We start from the raw sequence: 20,930 nt of genomic DNA on the forward strand, positions 1-20,930 counted from the left end.
TTTTAAGTGTTCAAAATAAATAGGAGAAAAATAAGTGGTTAACTGATGTAAGCTCAGTCTGAGGGAGAAGAGGGGTGTGAGGAGAAGGAAAGAAAAGCAGATGTTGAAGAAAAAGAAGAGACTGGAAACCTGCAGATCATCAATTTATACTTTTCTCCCTTTTAATGCTTGCAGAAGCTGGCATTCAAGCAGGACGGAGCTAATTCCTACCCTGGTGTCTACGCAAGATATATATATATGTGTATGTATATATATATATATATATATATATATATATATATATATATATATGTATATATGTATGTATCTGGAAGCACTACAAACAACAGTAGTAATAGTTTCTCTGTATCTTCAGTCACTTTTTGGTGATGGAAAACTTTTTTCCCACTGTTAACGTATCATCCAGTGACATGTCAAGGCAACTGTTGCTTTTTTTTTTTTTTTTTTAAACAGAATAAGTGGACAGTCATGCTCAGTCTTGCCAGGATCAGTAAAATTGATCTTGTCATAATCTCAAAATGCTGTGGAATTCTCACTCCGATTAGAAGCACTTAGCAACTCTCCTCAAAATGTCTCTGTAATATTGAAATGGCAGAAAGGCTCATGTTCCCCAATATACAGTGATGCTATTTCCCCCAAAATAAGCATTTAGAAGTGTTTTTCTTCCACTAGACTTTTCTACAGAAAGATGTACTACCTTAGTGAATATTTAATGGCTGTATGCAATTTTTAGATAGACAGTGTGAGGCAGTGGTTACTTATATTAATAAAAACATTTCATCTCTTTCAATTCTGACTACTGTGTTCTTTACCAGGAAATAACTGAGCTAAAGCAAATTTATTAACCTTGATTAGAAAAGGACTCTCTTCCCTGACACTTACTGAAAATCTTCCCATTTTTTACACATAGGATAAATTATGTATACTCCAGATGAACAGTCAGGAGCTAGGGGGGAAAAAAGCAAATCATGACTATATGTATTTATCTCATTCTATTACTCCTTCAAAGGAGGCACGTTCTTTATTTTCAAGTTTAATATGCCCATTTTAGAACTGCATTTGAAATACTAATTCCGTTTTTGCACTAATAAAGGCTTAAAAATGCTGATTTGCCAATACAGAAAATGATTTCAAGAAATTTTTGAAGGGAAAAGTCATGAAAACATTTGCATGAATTCATTAAGTTTTCATCTTTATAGACCCAGGCAGTCATGCCGTGACATGAACAATTTTTATTTGATAGGCTTCATAGAAGTGCAACACACCCAGCACACTGTTTTTCTAGCTGCTAGTTGTTGGTTTATGTATTGATTTTCATCCCTTCCTTTGCAGTCACAAACTGTAGACCCATCCTGCGGCAAAGATGGAAATAGTCCCTTTGGATTTCTTTACATAAGAGAACCTGTGCATGAGGGTAAACCAAATTCTCAACTGGGGCTGATTTTCAGCAGCTACACATGGGTGTGACCAGCTGTCATAACTAAAGGATTAATACCAGGCAGAACAAACTTTCCAAGGCTGAGATACAGGCAGGTCTGGTGCCTGTGCCTTGTTGAACGAATACCACACCTGCCTCCCCGTACACACACTTCCGCTGGATACTTACTCACCTTTTACCTTTGTAAGTGTCAATTATGGCAACTTGGCTTATGTTGTCTTTCCCAGTGAAAACCGTATACACGCCATCTGCAGTGTTGTTGTACTGAAAAGATAGTTACAAGAAGAAATCACTTCTAGGACAAGCCATATTTTCCAAGTTTTAAAATATGTAACTCGCTTTTGCATTTTTCCAGATTCTGGTGGTTTGTGATTACATGGCTGGAAATACATATGCAATGAAGGTTTAACATTATTGGTCTCAAACATTTAAAAAAGATTGCATATAAAAGGCACCTAGAAATAAGTGCTTGAGGTTGAGACAAAGGAAGGAAAACCTGTAGCAGAAGCTGACATGATCCAAATTGTAGTGCTCTTTGTCCTAGCTAAGCCAGTAAGGTAATTTTACCACTACTATTATACTGAGGTGAGGGGATATTAAAAAATACCTATGAGAACAAGGACAGACTTCTAGAGGTATTCCAAATGTCATGGTCTTTTCTTTCTTTCTAAATGCTATGATCTTTAATAAGTGGATACTAAAAATTAGGCCTACAAAATTAAAACAGAATTAGCCAAGGAAAGAGTTATGAGTTTTTGAGTTTTAAAAAAAAGAAAAGATACTAGCTGAATCTCTGATCCTTTTAAGGCTTTCTACATTCATATTTATTGACCTATAGCCTTGCAATCCTGAACACTAAAACTAAACAACAAATTGGAGAATATAACTAATACTACGTATAGTGCCAAATAAGCCACAGTCAAAATTCCAATTCGATAGTTAGCTTGTCCTGTTTATAATTTAAAACCTTAAGCTATAAGTAAGTGCATTGCCAGGTTTGCTCCTTCTGAAATCTGCTGTTATTTCATAACAAGCACATTAAAATAGGACATTGCTGATTCATCCGTCTCATTGCGTGCAAACTTAAATTTATATTAACACAAATCTGAAGAGGTCTGAAGGAGGAATGATAAGATGAATCCATTTAACACAAATAAAAATATGATTATTAAACTTGATTTTTTGAGAAGGGAAATCAAAACCAAAAATAGAATTCAAAGCCTTATTTTGTATTTTACGACCTACTTTAGACAAATTGTGAATTTCTCCAAGAGTGGAAAACTAATTAAATCTCAGCTTCTTCATTTTAAATTTAATTGTTAAATTTAGATGAATTAAGTTTTCCAACCAGGAAAGCTGAAGCCATCTGAGACAGAGATGTTAAAAAATTAGGATATTTATTCCCAGATCAGAAATCATGTAAACACACTAAATTATAAAATTATAGATTACCAATGCCATCATATTTATCCAATTAACATATAAAAAAATCAACATTCATATTTGAGCACTCACGGGATAAAACACACCAACTGTCGTAGAAATAGGATATGGAACCAAACTCAAGAACGGATCTGTATAGCCCCACAAGAACTCTCTCACAGTTCTTCTTTGAAACATAGAAGATTTTGACTTTTTGATAAGTGAATTGAGTACCACTTGAACAAATGCATTTGGATAGAGATGGGGTGCAGCCTACAAAAAAAAAAAAAAAAATTACTGCTTGAGACATCAATTTTAGTACCTATTTAGTACCTAACAAATAGATGGATCCAATACTACAATTACGTTCAATGGGGGAAAAAATCTGACTGGATCTTTAAAATTATTACCCAGTCTTGCCAGGTCAAAAAAATGTAGTTATGTAGTTTGTCTAATCCCTAGATAATTACATTTCTCTGCCTCAGTGCCAGTCACAAGGAGACATTTAAAGTTAGACCCTATTTTTTTTTTTAAATGGTATACTACTTTAAGTGGTCTTCTAATTCAGTTGTTCTGATTTTTGTCTTCGTTCCAAATGTCCTACACGCCATTCAAATAATGACATAGGAATATATTTTTATAAAAATGACAAGAATACTATCTGATGATAGACTAATGATAGTCGGTTCTAGGGTATTTCAAAACAATTTTGTTATTTGTCTAGTCTACTCACAGCTACAGCCAGATTGAGAACGGTCAAAGTGTCATTCTCTGTTCCAACAGAAAGTGAAGGTTCGAAGATGGCACCTTTGGGCTGGACAAAAGAGACTGTGTGGCTCTCGGAGTCGTGGGTTATATTTTCTTTGGCTAGATAACGAACTCTGCAAAACAGAAATCAATAAAATTCAGAATAAATGTCTCAAGTGAGCAGGTCTCCACTGCCATCCATTCAGGTATATAGAATATGTCAAAAATTATGCTAACCAATTTGTTTAAAACGATAAATAGACCAGTGCTGGGTCTTGGGCAAATAGAGAAGGGGACCTAAAATCTGCATACATGGGAAAGGTAATAGGTGTTTATAAGAGTTTTCACAGAATCCATGGGAAATAGATACAAATCCAGGTTTATGATGGTCATCGTAGGAGTAAGGGTTAAGACACGATTTGGTAGCAATTCCATGTAAGTGGTCTGACTGACAGAAGTTAAGTGAGGAGAAACCGGGTAAAAGCCACATTGTATATTGTTAGAAATGCAAATTGTTGAATTTGGTTGGATGGCAGAGTGAGTAAGAATAGTGGGAAATAAAGCCATCAAAATGAGTAAGAGCTCAAGCATAAAAGGGCTGCATCCTATCCTCTATTATTCAGCCTTTATCCTGAGGGTATGTAGGAGACCACAGAAAGGTTCCCTTAGGGGAATAGTAAGTCCCTTTTCTTACATTAGAAAGAATGCTGAATGTATACAGTCTGGCCAGCACTGGTATTTCTATATTTTCTAGTACTTTAATGAGAATGAAAGATAACTAATGAAATAAATTTCCATTTTACAGGCCAGTTCCCCTCCCCACTCCTGCCATATATTAAATACTCATTAGTTCTAAGTTCCTGGCTGTAAAGAGTACCAACCACTTTTTAGGAACATGGTGAAGGCTGATTATTATAAAAAAAAAAAAAAAATCTTTTGCAACTACAGGATATTTACTGAGACAAAATAAGTTACACATCATTCACTGCATTACCATATATGTGAATATCTATAAAGGAGATGAACAGATAGCTGAGGTAAAGACTAAAAACACATGGGACTAAAAAGATGTAAAACCAAAAGACACAACATTTCACTCAAGTATAATAAAAATGTAAATTGCTGGGTGGCGCTTGCGTGGCTCAGTAGGTTGGGCACTGGACTCTTGATTTCGGCTGGTGTCGTGGTCTCAGAGTAGTGGGATCTAGTCCCAGGTTGGGCTCCATGCTCAACACAAAGTCCCCTCAAGATTCTTTCTCTTCCTCTCACCCTCTTCCTGTCCTTGCTCATGCACATGCATGTGCACTCTCTTACTCTCTAAATAAATAAATAAATAGAATCTTTAAAACAAAACAACAAAAAAAGTAAATTTCTGTAGGGTAGAAATTAGGAGTGTTTTATATCCCCAAGCACAGTGACTGGAACCTAGTGAGTTATGGATAAATAATTTTTGGATGAATAAATTAATTAAGGGATAACATTTCTTCAAAAGAGTTCACAGTGGGATGGAGAGATAATTTATTTTTAACATAATTTTGTCAAAGTCTTATTAGTTATTCTTTGAGTACTGTAGACATACCAAGAATATACAAATCTGAAAGGCAAACTGGACAGTCTATTGCTAGTCAACTAATATTTTTTCTTATGTAATTATATCTTAAAATTAGACAACCTGCTATTAACATTCAAAACTGAAGCACTTTAATTTTCAGGAAGACTTATGTATGTGTAATAACTGAAACAATAGCAACCTATGTGACCCAGATTCTAGCTTACTTAAGTTGTACTAACAATATTACACCAGTAGATGGCACTAAGAGAAAAAGCCTTTACACTGACGCCTGTGTTTAGAATGTACATTTAGAAAGAGAACATAACTGCTCACTTCCTTTGTTTAAAAAATAAGAATGTACATAGGTTTTGCAAAGTGTTAGTTAGTAAGGTCAAAGGGAGAAATGTGCCTTAGATTTTGCTGCATATTGCTTTCCTTGTCCTTCTGCCAGAGCAAAGTAACTTAAAAACAACAAAAAAAGCAGTAATGTTGGATCAGAGATTCTCAGGGAATTACTGAATCTTCATAGAGACGATGAAATTGCAGTATACATAATTAAGATCTCAATCCAGGCAATTTCTGCTTTGACCCATGTTATACCTTGTCAATCAAAGTTTCACTGAACTCACTTTAGCAGACATGAGTCAAATGAGCCTGTGGTTCTGAGGGAGGGAAATCCTACTTCTTTGCCAGTTTCAACTGCATTCAGTGTATAATTTATGTGGAGGCAAGTTCGCTTCAACCTATTAGCTATTAGGAAGACTGAAATTATTGACTTTTTCTGAAAGATAACTGATTGTTTTCCCATTATTAAGGCATCTAAACAGACACTAATGGCTTCATTTTGGTGACATCATAAGACAGGATGATCCCTAGTTAATTAGATATCCCTTTAACGTTGTTATACAAATGGGAATTTATTGATTATAAACTTTAGCTGCAAAGCCAACTTCTCTAATTCAACCTTCCCCTCACTGCCTCTCCAAGTCAGTCAAGTGTATCTAACCCTCTGTTCCTTGGAGAGGTAGGCTAAAGTCTCTAAAAAGGAAATATCAGAGCATGACTTGGGCTGGATTCTGTATTATGTTTATATTTCTCCATATCTGAAGCAATATCCTTAAAAATAGGAAATGTGACCTCCCCAAAACAAAAATAAAACAGAAAAGGAGTTCTCAAATTCTAACAACTATCTGCTTTCCTCACATGTATTCAGTTCTCTCAGGTTGTAATTTTCTTAATAATTTTTCTTAGATTCTCATTAGTTCACATTGAATTCTAGATTTTCATAGGTATACATCATTGCTACAACATGTTTGGGGGGAGCAAAATACTTATTAGGCTTTTGATAATGACATGAGAACTCTAAGACCATGAAAAAAATGAAAACATTTTGCAAGGTTTTTTTTTTTTTTTTTTTTTTTCAACAATGAAAACCAAGTGTTCTTCAAGAGCACTGTGAATAGTCACAGAGGTTTGCACAGAAACAAGAGGCTTGGGGACAATCGCCAGGACAGAAGTATGTATCATACACTAGGGCAACAGGCACTACCTTCAAAATGGCTGTTATATTACATTTTGAGTGGGAGTTGTCAATCTAAAAACATGCAAATGTATAAAGAAATAAATTATGTAATTATAGACTAGCTAAAACATATTAAAATGATCAATTATAAGAAGTCATTGTAAATATGAAATTTTGTAATAATAATGGGTCGTGCTATATAATGAGTTATAATTATCTTTGAGGGAAAAAAATCACACATTGGTATAATGAATAATACAGTAAGACTTACTTAACTTCCCACATGGATATCGTAAATGTATTCCTTATCCTTGGTGATGGTTAGTGCCTTTAGCACCTCAGTCCCTCCCCACTTTTCCTTCCTTATAGTTGGAAAAACTACATCATCTTCAACTTAAATAAGAAAAAAAAAATGCAAAAATCTAGGAGTCACCACTTCCTAGGTTTGTGAGAACAGGGACACATCACTTCACTTCCTCTGGTGTCAGTTTTATTTAGTTTACAAAATGAAAACTTCTGGCTAATCATTCCCCTCTAGTATCAATACCTGAAGATTCTATTCAAAAGTATGTTAAACTATTAAGGAATATAAGATATAGGCGTACCATCTTCAGTCTCAGTCCTAGAGAAAACAGAAGGATGAAACCACTGAATTGAAACAAACACCTGTCTGACTTGGAAATTAGTTTCGATAGAAATCCTTAGCAGATCCTGCAGTTAAATAAAATCAGTTTAATGCTATGATTTGCAAAATTGGTTATGAACTGAAATCACCCAGAGAGTCTGCAAAACCACTCCTGGGCTCCAACCCAAGAGTCTGCCTCATTTGACCAGGGGTGCCATCTGAGAGTTTGCATTTCTAGCAAATTTCCAGGGAAGGCTGATGCCGCGGGGGCGCGAACCACACTTCGAGAACTACTGGTATAATGCATACAGTCAATTTTTGGATTTTAAAATACTCTGGTTTTAAGAGTTCTCATAGATTTCTTGCTAGTAAGCATGAATATTTCAGAGTTGCCAAAAGTATGTGTCACAAGTGTGAAACGCCTATAACTTCTTAAATGTAAGGCAGTTATTTGATGCCGCCAAATTTCTAATAAAATTTGTATTTCCTATAATCATTAAATCTCTTAGATTAAGATTTTCTACAGGCAGGAATAAAATATTTCAATATATATTACTGGAAAAAATAATAAGTACATCTGAAAACGTCATTTTGCAAGTGAAAGTCTTTTCAGAAATACAAATGGTCAAGGAAAGAATGCCACTAACTTGTGGGGACTCACCTGTATGTGTAAGGACCCCTTTGTTTGACTTTGATTTTGCTGCTGTTTGCAACCACTTCTTCTGGGTTTTGCACGTCAAAGATCCAAAACTGTCTGTAAACTTCTGTGCCTGTTTTAACCCAATTTTGAAAGGCAATTGTACCTTCTTCCAGTACAACTTGCTACAAAAAGGAAAACAAGTTTGTGTTATTTCTTTGTAATAAATATGGGCGCTTCTGGGAATTTAGAACTTTTGGTGAGCCACTGCAAGGACCAAGCTCAAGGACCTTATTCAAGAGAACTCTTGCAAACCTGTCATACAATTGCAACAGAAATGTTTTCAATAAATTATTATAGCAACCTCTTTTAGTCAACCTTTTATAAAGGCAATCAGTATGTGATACTGCAGACATGGCTGGTGAATTAAGGCCATCAGTTGGCAAGGTTTACAGTGACTCTCTGGTAATATTGCAACAGTTAAACACAATTTATTAAGCAAATTTTATTAAACCTCTTCCAAAAAGTTCCTATCAGCTTGAGCATTAACTTCTCTTCTGCCCTCAGACTGAGGAGACAAAACAGAAAAGTGAAGAAAAATCTGGCAGTATTGAAAGCTTTGATTTTTCCTCAGAAGTTGTACACTTCGGAGGATGATCACTTAACATTTGTTAAATTAAGGGGGGAAAAAAAAGGCTTCTCGATGAAAAACACAAATCTGACTTCTCTTCAAAATCTTCAATCCTGGGGCAACTGGGTGGCTCAGTCAATTAAGCATCCAACTCTTGTTCAGGTCATGATTTCAGAGTAGTCAGATGGAGCCCTGAGCAGGGCTCCTTGCCGGGTGTGGAGCCTGCTTAAGATTCTCTCTTTCCCTCTCCATCCCCCCATGTCTGCTCCCATATTTTTTCTCTCTCAAAATCCTTCTCAATCCCTAACTCAATATATTTGTGGTAACTGAAAAGGACATATTTCCAAAAGCTGCAATAGTCTAACATTATTAAATTACCACTTTTAGAATAAAAGGATGAAATAAGGAAGTTGTCTTATTATTCTTTTGTGGAATTCTTTACAAATTATCAATGCCCCATGTAGTGAGGCTAAACAAGTAGAAAAAGTACCAATGATGGAACCACAAAACCCAATATTAGAAACCTGTTCCCTTGTTTTAAATGCCGTGGGACTGAGTAGAAAGTCACCAGACCCCTCAGGGTCAATTTCATTACCTATTAATTGAGGGAGTAATGGGTGCTCTCCCAGTTTCTGTCCGTGCCTTCCACTCTCTGAGTAAGTCTGTAAAGCTATGGTAACCAGTGCAAACAAAGGTGATTTGATATTTCCGGTTAAGTACCTTAGGAAGAATGCCCAGAATGGAACTCCATCTTTGAGCTTGAGGAAGAGGAAGAAAAGTATTTCACAGAAAATGCACCCAAAGAAACCCATGACTACAGAACAATGTGACCTGTTCATTTCCCTCACCAGGAAGCATCAATTCATAGAATGATGAATTGGGAAAGGACACCGAACATTATCACATTTTCCAGGCGAGCTCTCTGAGGCTCTGAGGAACTATGTGGGTGGCCCACGGGCACTCTAAGAGCCGCAGAACCATCATGAAAATCCTGGTCTCTGACTCTTAGACTAGTCCTCTTTTACACCATGCTATTACTATCCACCCCCCCCCCCCCCCCCCGTTACCTCTGCATTTAGTTGGAAGAAGTAAAACTAAGTTTCATATCTTCAGGATAGATTACTTATTGCTTAATGCAGAGAATAAGGAAATTCCTTAGAGAAGAACAGGGCACCAAGCTAAAATGCTATTACAAAACTCCACGCTGTTGCAATGCATTTTCACTGGGCTCACTGGAGCTGCTAAAATGATGTGAGACCATTATTTTTGCAACCACAGGTCCTTGAAAAACTTTTTATTAGCTCCCCAGAAGTCTTCTTTCCAATACAAACAAGCTCAATATTAAGACAGAGTTACAAATAGATGAAGTCTTACGGCTATTCTAAATGTAAAGGTATTTGATGAGGGTTTTGAAACTGACCCTAGGATAATTTACCAATTTCACAAGCCTGTATAAGGGAAAGAACACGAGAACATGGGCACTACTACTCTTGCACTGTAAGAATCTCCAGGACTAATGCAATAGCAATTATTTATCATATAACTCCTAAGGCACACATTTTACTTTAGTTCTTAATGAAAGAAACTCAGTAAATGTTTATAGAACTGAAAAGGAACTGTGATGGAAAGTACTTGGCAGGACAGAAAGCCTCCCTAAACCTAAGTTGCGTGCATTTAAAATCAAAAAGACTGTCAGTGCTGTCATGCTTTTCTTTTAAAGGCCAGGAATCATTCTGCCTTATTTGTTGATCAGGAGGTATTTTTCTTAAATGGGCAAGTTGAAACACAAAAATTGAAATGAACACATTGAATTATCAGCTGTTAGAAGTAGGGTCATCTTACCCATCTCTGGCTTTTTTCAGGGGTAGAAATGAGTTCTGGAGAAATGAGTTCTGGAGAAAGTCTCATTTCTAGATTTCCCCATCTAGAAATGAGTTCTGAGTCATTGTTATGTGACAGTTTAGTAGCAGGTAATAGAGAAATCAGTTCTTACTCCAAACCTGTGTAGTTTCCATAATGCATGGTTTGATGAGAGACAATGAGAAAAAATACAGAAACTGTCAAATTAGGGATGCATTTCTTCCGGTCCTAAGACTACTGTAAGTATTAGAAAATAGTACAGCCACTCTTTAAGTGGCCACAAGTTCCTCTAATTTTAAAAGGAACAAAGAATTTTATCCTGGCTTTTAAGTTGGATTTGGGCTATCTAGCCAATTTTGCAAATCTCTCACTATATTCAAAGTATGGAGTCGATAATGATGTACATGAAAAAATAATATAATTTAAGGTCCTCTCACTTGGCTGACATGTCCATCAGGATCTATCTGTTCCTGACCTTAAGCACACAGTCTACCATCCCCAGTCCTGACTGGACTCCAACCTGATGTCTCTCCTGTGGCAAGAACTTCAGCTGGGTTGGAACTTCTATTTTGCTACATTAATTTGAAAGCAGATGTTTGGAACAGTGGTGTCTTCCACCTAGTTACATACCCACTGGATCATCGCTATTGCAGGAAAACTGTTCATTACCACCGAGGGCAACTTTGGTGTCATTATTAAAATGCCCTTGATATCCTCCTATGCGTGGAGTAAGTAGGGTACCAGTGTACCCAATATTGTCCCATTTCTCAAGGATCTCATAAAGTGCTAAGAGAATTATGTGTAGCAGAATTTAGTGTATGACTTAGATTCCCTTATCCTCACCCTGAACAAGCATAGTGGCTTCTTCCAACAAAAGAGAGTGATATATTTAAGAATGACACTAGATCCTATGGGGTTCGTCCCCAGTTGGGTCCTGGGCAAACCACTCAAACTGAGGCAGGTTATTTAATGTCTTTATACTGTCAAGTTTATCATGTCAGTTTATCTGTAAAATAGGGATAAAAAATAGTATTAGGCTGAACCACATGAAATTAGCATTTTTGAAACTCAACATAAGTTGAATATGGTTTAATTGAATATTTAGCCTCCTAGTTGTAGAGATTAATAAATGTGAGCACTTCGAACAGTGTTTGCACATGGCTAGCAACATTCAGTAAATCTTAGCTATTATTCTCATACAAATCCTATCCACCCTTTGCGGGGAGAATTCTAACATCATTTGTCTCTGGGCTGCTTGAATTGTTTCATTCGTAGCATTTTTTGTCTCAACCAGTCATGTGGCGATAACTTACATAGAATTCTCTGGCACTTTTTTCCTGCTATTTAGTCATTTTAAAATTTATTCTCACCGCAGTGACATTAAAAGTTCCTTAAAATGCAGAAACATACCGGAAATAGTCTTCACCCTCCCCATTCACTATCACAATTTGTTCCGTTTAGGACAAGTTACAAGCCATTTCCTCACATGCAAAAATATGTGTGCATTATGCATGCAAGTGAGTGTGCATGTGTGCATGTGTGCACGTGCACACCAACCACACTGAATTATGGTATTAGTGGCAGTTGTGCCGACAGTCAAAGAAGAGCTTCAGCCTCAAGTCATCAATTAAAACCCAGCACAAGATTTGTTGAAACCCAGGAAATTAGCCTCCAAAAACTGATGTGAGAACTTAATATAAGAGGCTGTGCATTCAGCGTGAGTACCAAATTATGCTGATACATTGATACAACTTGGATGGGAGGCTGAAAATCATATACACATACCTGCTATTTCTTGAAACACTATGTTAAGTAATTTTATTATCGCAGTTCAAATAAAAAATTTATGTAGTGTTTAATTCATTTTTACACCTCTAATTTAAAATTTATACTGTTTCATGTTCATGTTTATGTTCTCATGTTCATGTTTATGTTCTCATATATTGTCATTAAATAATACAATTTCTACAAATCATTTTTTCATACCTGGAAACACTGTAAGATGGTATTATAGAAATAATATAAATATACTATTTAAAATATGAACTATCAAGTCAAATCTGGGCTATTTTAATAAATAATTATCATTTCAATTTATTTTATCTGAAGGCATGTCTTATAAGCTACCAAAGGGTTGTTCTTTTCAAGAATAGGGTGTAATTGACTGATGGTATAATTTAACATCAGTCTCTTAGGAGGAAAGAAAGGAAGCTTTAATTTCCTTCTTGGTGTTCTATACTTACTATGATAGGGAAATAAAGATTTATTTAAAATTACCAATGTTACACAAATATTTATCAAGTGATATAAACAACATCAAGTAACCAATTATCTTTCGTAAGTGGTGGCAGAACTTTGACCTTTTTCCAAAGTGTTGTGGTAGTTTCCACATTTGTGACAGCTAGTGCCAATGACTTTGTCTAGCTATGTAAGACTGCATAAACCTGCTGACTCCACAGAACTTTTTTAGCAATCAGAGTCAGAAGTACTGCTGGGAAAGTATTCAGCTATAATCCGTAAAAAGCATGATGTCCCTAGAAAACATCCCTTAGAAAGTAAGTAAAATTAATGTTTTGTGTATACATACATGCATACACATATATATATAAAAGAAGGAAAATTTATGGACTATTTTAGACTATTTCAAGTGCTGACTCTGATATCATTTAGATCTAAATGATATCAGAAGACCGCATGTAGTTCCAACTCCACTTCATAAATGAGATAACAGTATAGGATGATTTTCTGACCTTTTTCAAGTAAACACTTCATTTTTTTTTTAAAGGGTGCTTGTATGCAGGTAACAACTTGCCCAATTTGCTATTAGTCAGTTAAATGAAGAAAGTAATCTTCAGTGAGTTTCAGTAGCAAACAATAACCAGAACTAAAACATTTATATGTTTGCAAAATAATAGCTTTAACCTAAGTGCTCCTGAAGCAGGGGGTCTTAAAGGCACTGGGCTCCATGGGTTTACTCAGAGATTTGACTCCTACTCAGAGTCAAGCAGATACATGTTGCAATCTTATTTATTTATTTAAGATTTTATTTACTTATTTGACAGACAGAGATCACAAGTAGGCAGAGAGGCAGGCCAGCAGGGGTGGGGGAGAGCAGGCTCTCTGCCCAGCAGAGAGCCCTGATGCGGGGCTCAATCCCAGGACCCCGGGACCATGACTGGAGCGGAAGGCAGAGGCTTCACCACTGAGCCACCCAGGTGTCCCTGCAATTTTATTTTTAGAACAGTTTTTGTAAACTGAAGAAAAAAGAAACAGCCCTGGCATCTTTATAGGACTAAAACTGACAAGATCAACGTGGCTATATGGAAATCTGGGAGAAAATCAGGCTTAGTCTTAAATATGTCAGAGATTCTGACCCCTAAAGGGATTCTAATGGTTCGTCTTAGTCTACGGACATGTGGCAGGCATACGATATAAACTATCAGGAGTTTTTTGAAACTTATTCCTCCTCAATTTGTTTCGTGCCTCCTTCTCCTTCTAGGTTCTAGATCCGTACTCTCCCACATGGTCTTGTCAAAGGTTGCACAGACAACTCTTCAACAACAAGAAGAGGAAGTCCTCCATCTCTATGCTGCATTTCCCTGCTAAATTTGTTATCCTACCCTACTGAATTTATAGATTCAGTAACCTTAGTGACATGTTCTAACCATTATTTCCTGAATTTTCATCGGCCTGAGAGCATTTGATTTTCTCTTTTCTTGAATGCTGGCCCCCCACTAACTTCCAAATTAATTACACTCTTTTGTTTTTATTTCTTCACATACAATTGTTTGTTTTTGTCTTCTTACCTCTGAATTATGGATAAAACTTGTTGTGATCTGCTTTTTTGTCTCTATACTCAAGTTCTTGAGAAAGCACGACTGTTTAGTTTTATCTGTAATCTCTATAGCAATGATCAATCTGACCTTTGAAATATACACTGATATTCTCATCAAAACACTCATAAAACCTGAGTCTTTTTTTTTTCCTCCCTCCTATAGCACATCTTTCCCAATAGCTCAGTGGGACATCTTGAAGTATTTTTACCCTCTTTCCTAATTTAGTTCCATATCCAAACTGCACCACACTCCATCACTTTTTTTTTTTTCCTATGTACTCTACCATGTGAGCCCAGAGCACCTTTGTGGTATCACGTGCAGACTGTGCAGAGATTTTGCCGAACAGGACTCTTTTAAGGTTCTCCCTGAAAGTGGCTATGTCTTACATAGGCTTTCCTTGTTCTGTTTTTGGCCTCCTCATGCTTCAACCCTTTCTATGGCAGGATCACAGTGCACAAGACTGTGTGTGATCTAGTCTCTGCCTACACACTGTCGGGGTTTGGCAACGGACTCTTCTGGCCACATGAGTTGGCAAGTCAATTTAAGGTCGTGTGACTAAAATGGATAAAATAACTGCTTCTCATAGAGATCTGCAAAGATTAAATGAATTGGTATATTTGAAGCTCTTCACAGCTCTGAATAAATGCTGGCCATATGATACCAATCTCTACGTGCAGGTTTTGTTATCTCTTACGCCTATAAGAAAACAGCCACCAATTACTACTGCCTGCCATTCAGTCAATTATTCTTCTGTCTGATCTTCGAAGCTTCCTAAATTTTACCCCATGCTGTTTTTCGAATCATCTCTTTTGTTGATCCTGTATTTGGGCACATTTTCTGGATTCTTCCCTCCCTCTTCATAGTTGTTAGTTGCATTTTCACAACTTTTTCCATAATATTAATCGGTCCTCTGATGCATTTATTGCAGCCCTCTTTGGACTTTCAAAATCCTATGCTTGATCAAAATCCAACATGTTCACATTTCTGAAGTTACTATTCTAAGAAAGAACTCCAAGTAGCATTTTCCCATAGGATACATGAGGCTCATAGTTCTTTGTATGTTGGTATGATATACCATCTCCAGTTAAATCTTAAACTTGTTGAGGTTAAAAAAAAAAAATTTCCTCTCTGTCACTATATAAAAGCACATTTTTGGCATCTCAAAACCCTTACTTTTCTCATGATTAGTTAATCATTCAATGTTATGAATGTAGAGATAAACGTTAAACACTTAAAATAGATGTTAGCACTTCACACACTGTTGACTGGAGAGGCTATCTGTACTACTGTTGTTGAATGAAGAAGAAAAAGATAAATGATCAATATTTAGCTACTGAACATCAATTATGTGTCAGAAAAAAAAAAAAAGCCTAAAATTTAGCTGCACAGTGGGAGATTATGGTGACTTTCCGTTCTGGAGACTTTTCCAAAAGATACATTGTAGCCTTTACATTAGCAGAGACACTGATTCTGTGCTCTCGCCACAGAAGTTCCAGAAGGGAAGCACAGTTGATAAAGTAGGAAGAGGACTATGCAGTGGCATTCCATCTCACAGGGTCACGTGAGCCCCACCTCACCAGCATCTGCTTGTCTCTCTTGAAACGGATCATAAATAATAGCAAGAAAACTGGGAATTCCAAGGAGGGAAGGGTAACATTCCATTTACAATATATTTTTACTTTTTATTTTATTTTTTTACAATATATTTTTAAAGTTGAAGTTAAATGCATGGGGTTTCAGCTTTGCAATGGGTTAGTAATAGCAATGCTAGAAATGCCTAGATTATTACTGAGAAAATACAGCACTCATATAGAGGAGCCATTATCTCAAAAATGGCCTACTGTCCTATCTTGTGTACTAAGACAATAGCTATAGTGAGAAACAATTTATTTATTATTTATTTATTTGACAGACAGAGAAAGAGGGCACAAGCAAGGGGAGCAGCAGGCAGAAGGGGAAGCAGGCTCTCCGCTGAGCAAGGAGCCTCATGTGGGACTCCATCCCAGGACCCAGAGATCATGACCTGAGCTGAAGGCAGGTGCTTAACTAACTGAGCCACCCAATGGCCCAAGACATTGTCTTTTAATTTTAAAACTATTTATTATTGGGGGCACCTGGGTGGCTCAGTGAGTTAAACCCTCTGCCTTCGGCTTGGGTCATGATCTCAGGATCCTAGAATCAAGCCCCATGTTGGGCTCTCTGCTCAGCGGGGAGCCTGCTTCCCTTCCTCTCTCTCTACCTGCCTCTCTGCCTACTTGTGATTTCTGTCAAATAAATTTAAAAAAAAAAATCTTTAAAACTATTTATTATTTATACTCATTGTAAGAACAAGAGGTCAACAGGGATGAATGGATGAGGGAAGTAAAGGTTTTGGCAGTAACAGAAATTTCAGTATAAATTGGTAGGTCTAGCCCATTTTATGGATTTTTGTTGCTCTCCATTGTGTACTATGCTCCTTAACCCTCTGCCTGGGCCACTGACAGCTAGACAGGCTGCAAACTGAGGCTAGCACTCAGATAGCTTTTTTTTACATATAATACTTGCCAAATAAAACCTTAGTATACGTGCCCTGGGGCAGGACACATGCTCTCAGGGTTCACAACAGTTCCTGTTCTTATGTTATTTTGTTCTTGGAATTTTTTTTTTTTTTTAATTTTTAAAAACCCTGTTTCATAACCCCTGAAGCCATTTGAATTTGCCACCCATGGTTTAGGACTCCAGCCAACCTGCTTCTTACTCTCATGCTCTCCCCGCCCCACCCCTCAGTCAAAGTTTGGTGGATGTGAAGCTCATTAGGAAGAATGACGGTAGTAGATGAATTCTAGTTTGTCGAATTTTTGCTAAAACAACAGGCAACTCAATGCATAAACGTTGGCTTATGTCCTACCTAACTTTCTGAAAGAATTTTCGCAGAATAAACCTTTATAAATAGGAGATGTTTATAAGACAATCTTATGTCATTACATATTATAAAAAGGAGCAGTTTGAAAAATAAAAAAGTTTATACCAGTTTTACCAAATATTCCTGCTTCATTATGAAATATAATCCATTTTAAATGTGTATGTATGTATGTGTATATACCTACCTACATATAAATATATTAACTTCTATCAGTATGAACCAAAGTACAACTAATTTTATAAATGTACTCTCACAAAGCACACTTATTTCTCATTCAAAAGCATATCAACATAGTCCTGAGACCTAGTGAAAAGCAATCACTTCTACTAACCTGCGTACCTCTACACAGCTTTTGTCAGAATTGGAATATTATGCTTAAGATAGTGATGTGTTCATGTTCCATGTACATTATACTTTTAACATTTCTCTACCAGGTGAAGTTGCAATGGTTCATTACCCCCTTTTTATTAAAGACACAACATTGCCTGTGACCAAGAAATAGAAAACAGGTACCACAGCAAAACAGGGACAGCAGACTGAATCCCAATGACAAGAAATACCCTTTAGACTACTTGTACCTTCTTAATGGTCTTCTCAATAAGCATGTCTCCAACCGGCATCAGAATACCTCCAAACACAGCCAGCACTGCACCGATGACAGCACCAGCGATGAGCCCACAGTTTCGATCACAGCCCATTTTCTTTATAGGGGAAACAGGACTGTTCAGCACCTGCTTCTTCCAAACTCCTGGCTTTGCTTAGATGGTTTCAAGAGGCCTGGGTTTAGCCTTAGAAACAGATCATAAAACAGAAGCTTAAATAATCAGTATGAGAAGATCAAAGTACAAAGACAACGCAACTGAAAAGTCATTTTGCCAGTTATAAATAAACAGATGCTTTTCCTTTTTGTTTTAGAGATGGACTTTCTAGGTTCGGTCCTCCCCTTCTCGATGTTAACTGTCTATTGGTGGAAGATCTAAAAGATTTCGTCAGAGAGTATTTCCTCAAAATTCTCATCTTTTCAATTTTCTACCGTTGGATGATGAGCACTGAAATCTTATCTCAGGAGAACATGCCTGCTGTACTTCTGGCCTCCTCTGCTTTCCTGGGACCCTTGGATGCTGGCTAGTTCTTTATCTGGCTTCACTTCCCAAACACAGCCAGCCACAGCCTTCCTGGAGCTCTCCTGCTCATGAAGATATGTGGACTGAGGTCTTCTCTGCCAAATGCTAATTATGATAACACACGCAGTTTCTACTATACCTTATTCACGAGTATCCAGCAAGATACAGATTTTAGAGGGAATGTTCTGAGCAGTCTCAGAAAGAATCAATTCTTCTAATCATTCGTAAGCTCTCTGTTAAAACAAAAATGCAGAGTTAAATTGGGAAAATAAACTGGGAATTAATACAAACACAAACACAGCCAGAGAATCTCTCTCATGGCACCAAAATTATAACCACTACTAAAAGAAAATATCTCATTTTCATGAATATTGAGCTCATGCCTGATTTTTTGTTTTATAAATAATGTTAAAATCTGAACTATTTGAAAGAAGTGTACTTCACTTTCAATTTTATTGTTAATAGCTGAATTTTGGATAGACCATAGATGTGAAGAATTTAAATACATGAGGTAGAGGATATGTAGTTTTAATGATAGGCACCGCTTTGTTGCGAGCCTCAGTTTTTTTTTGTTTTTTTGTTTTTTGTTGTTTTTCTTTTTTGCATATTCAACTGCAGTATTATTTTGTCATCATGGGCAATTGCTTCACACCAATTGTGCTAAAATCAACTAATTTGTGCTTGTATGTAATTGTACCGATCTTATGTTTGGTATCTTTATACACTATGTGGTTATTTCACAAAGACTGAAAGGAAATTATTTCTGATATGAGTGGATTCTATTGTAAGAAATAAGAATTTGTTCCTTCTAATATTTGAAAGCACATTCCTATTTTTGGTTACAACTTATTTAAGTGGGGATGACCTGGCATTGACGAACAGTTAAAATGTGCCTTGTAGCTTAGAAACAAATATTCCCTGCTTCATTGCCCAAGACCTTGGAAAACATAAATGCCAAAAGAATGGAGACTGCAGACAAAAAAAAAAAAAAAAAAAAAAAAAAACCCACAAAAAATATTTTTTGCCAATACTTTATTATTTTTTTTAATTAATTTATTTGACAGACAGAGATCACAAGGAGACAGAGAGAGGGAAGAGGAAGCAGGCTCCCTGCTGAGCAGAGAGCCTGATGCGGGGCTCGATCCCAGGACCCCAGGATCATGACCTGGGCCGAAAGCAGAGGCTTTAACCCACTGAGCCACCCAGGCGCCCCAATACTTTAAATTTAATAATAAAAATTCAGGGTGGCTGGGTTGCTCCGTGGGTTGAAGCCTCTGCCTTCAGCTCAGGACATGATCCCAGGGTCCTGGAATCGAGCCCCGCATCGGGCTCTCTGCTCAGTGGGGAGCCTGCTTCCTTCTCTTTCTCTCTGCCTGCCTCTCTGCCTACTTGTGATCTCTGTCAAATAAATAAATAAATAAATCTTAAAAAAATAATAATAAAAATTCTACTTTTCTTATGGTCTCAGATTTTCCCTCTACAGCGTTGTTGCAACAGAAGTGCCACTCTTATGACATCATGAACACTTATTTCCGTGGGAGGAACCATTTCTTTAAGAATATTACTTGTATAGGTAAGAAAATAAGAAAAATTAGACTTGTCTTCAAAATGGAGAAAGGTAAGTGGTATGGTTTTTCCAGGGCAATTTTATTTACTTACCTCTACTCATTCTTATCTTTGTCATATCTCTTTACCCATGCCTTACACCCTGCATACTTCCACTGTAAATCAGGGTGCACTGAACTCCTTCATATGGAGGTTCTGATGGCTAAGAAGCCTGAATCCTATTAGTGTCAAACGTTTTTTCCAATGTAAAAAGCAAATATATAAGCCTAAACAAGTGACTTAGGTTTCCTGCGGTCTGGATTTGGCTTTTTATTAATTGCTTGGGGATGAAGTGTGAAGAAAAGCTTTCCCTACTCTCTGAAATCATGTAACATGCATTGCTAACCTGGTGTTCTGTGCACTATGAACAAATAATCGAATCAGGGTAGCTTATTAACTAATATCTTACTGAATGCTCATTTCACAGACCATCCTCCAACTCCCATTTGCACGTTTTACCTCAAGTAGCAATCCGAATACAGAGATCTAATCTAGTGTAGTTGAGACTTAGTACACTGACTAGAGATTAAGCCAAAAAACTGATCTGCAACTGTCTTGCCAGATGACCGGGGGGTGGGGTGGCGGTGGTGGGGGGGGGGTGGGGACCACTTCATCTCTCACACTTCAGTTTCCTCATGTGTAAAGTAAGATTCTACAACGAGATCTGCAATTTTCAAGGGGCTGAACTGGTTCTTCAGATTCTTACATGGGTGACAAATGGGCAGAGTGACTATGGCGTACAACCGTGGTGGGAACCCTGGGTCTAGATTCCCAGCTTCGTCCCCCTCTCCCACCTGATACTCTCCTTTCCACCACACGGAGGAAGCTCTAGGAGAATCTCTATAGAAATCAATGGCTTTGCAAACCCATTTAAAAATTAGTACAGGAAATCCCCATGGTTAAATTGCAGTTCTCTTTATTAAATATCATGAATCTATTTAAAAAAAAAACCTCAAATATTAAGTCATACCTTTTGGAAAGTCATTTTATGTTCCATATAAACTTCACTAAAAATCTTCACTAATAGTC

At 36.9% G+C, this 20,930-nt stretch overlaps 1 protein-coding gene across 4 annotated transcripts in view; it reads right to left on the minus strand.

Annotated features, from left to right (window-relative positions):
• CD36 (CD36 molecule) overlaps positions 1 to 20,930 on the minus strand; it is an 81,131-nt gene that overhangs the window by 12,403 nt on the left and 47,798 nt on the right. For all 4 annotated transcript variants that reach the window (XM_059396955.1, XM_059396953.1, XM_059396956.1 and 1 more), the window contains exons 2-7: positions 18,436 to 18,529; positions 17,751 to 17,960; positions 7,968 to 8,128; positions 3,594 to 3,741; positions 2,954 to 3,133; positions 1,611 to 1,702 (exon numbers count right to left, since the gene is read on the minus strand). In XM_059396955.1, coding sequence (XP_059252938.1) covers positions 1,611 to 1,702; positions 2,954 to 3,133; positions 3,594 to 3,741; positions 7,968 to 8,128; positions 17,751 to 17,870 — 701 coding nt within the window. In that variant the 5' untranslated portion in view covers positions 17,871 to 17,960; positions 18,436 to 18,529. The remainder of the gene's footprint in view (positions 1 to 1,610; positions 1,703 to 2,953; positions 3,134 to 3,593; positions 3,742 to 7,967; positions 8,129 to 17,750; positions 17,961 to 18,435; positions 18,530 to 20,930) is intronic.

Source organism: Mustela nigripes, chromosome 4 (genome assembly GCF_022355385.1).
Source record: "Mustela nigripes isolate SB6536 chromosome 4, MUSNIG.SB6536, whole genome shotgun sequence".
Lineage (NCBI taxonomy): Eukaryota > Metazoa > Chordata > Mammalia > Carnivora > Mustelidae > Mustela > Mustela nigripes.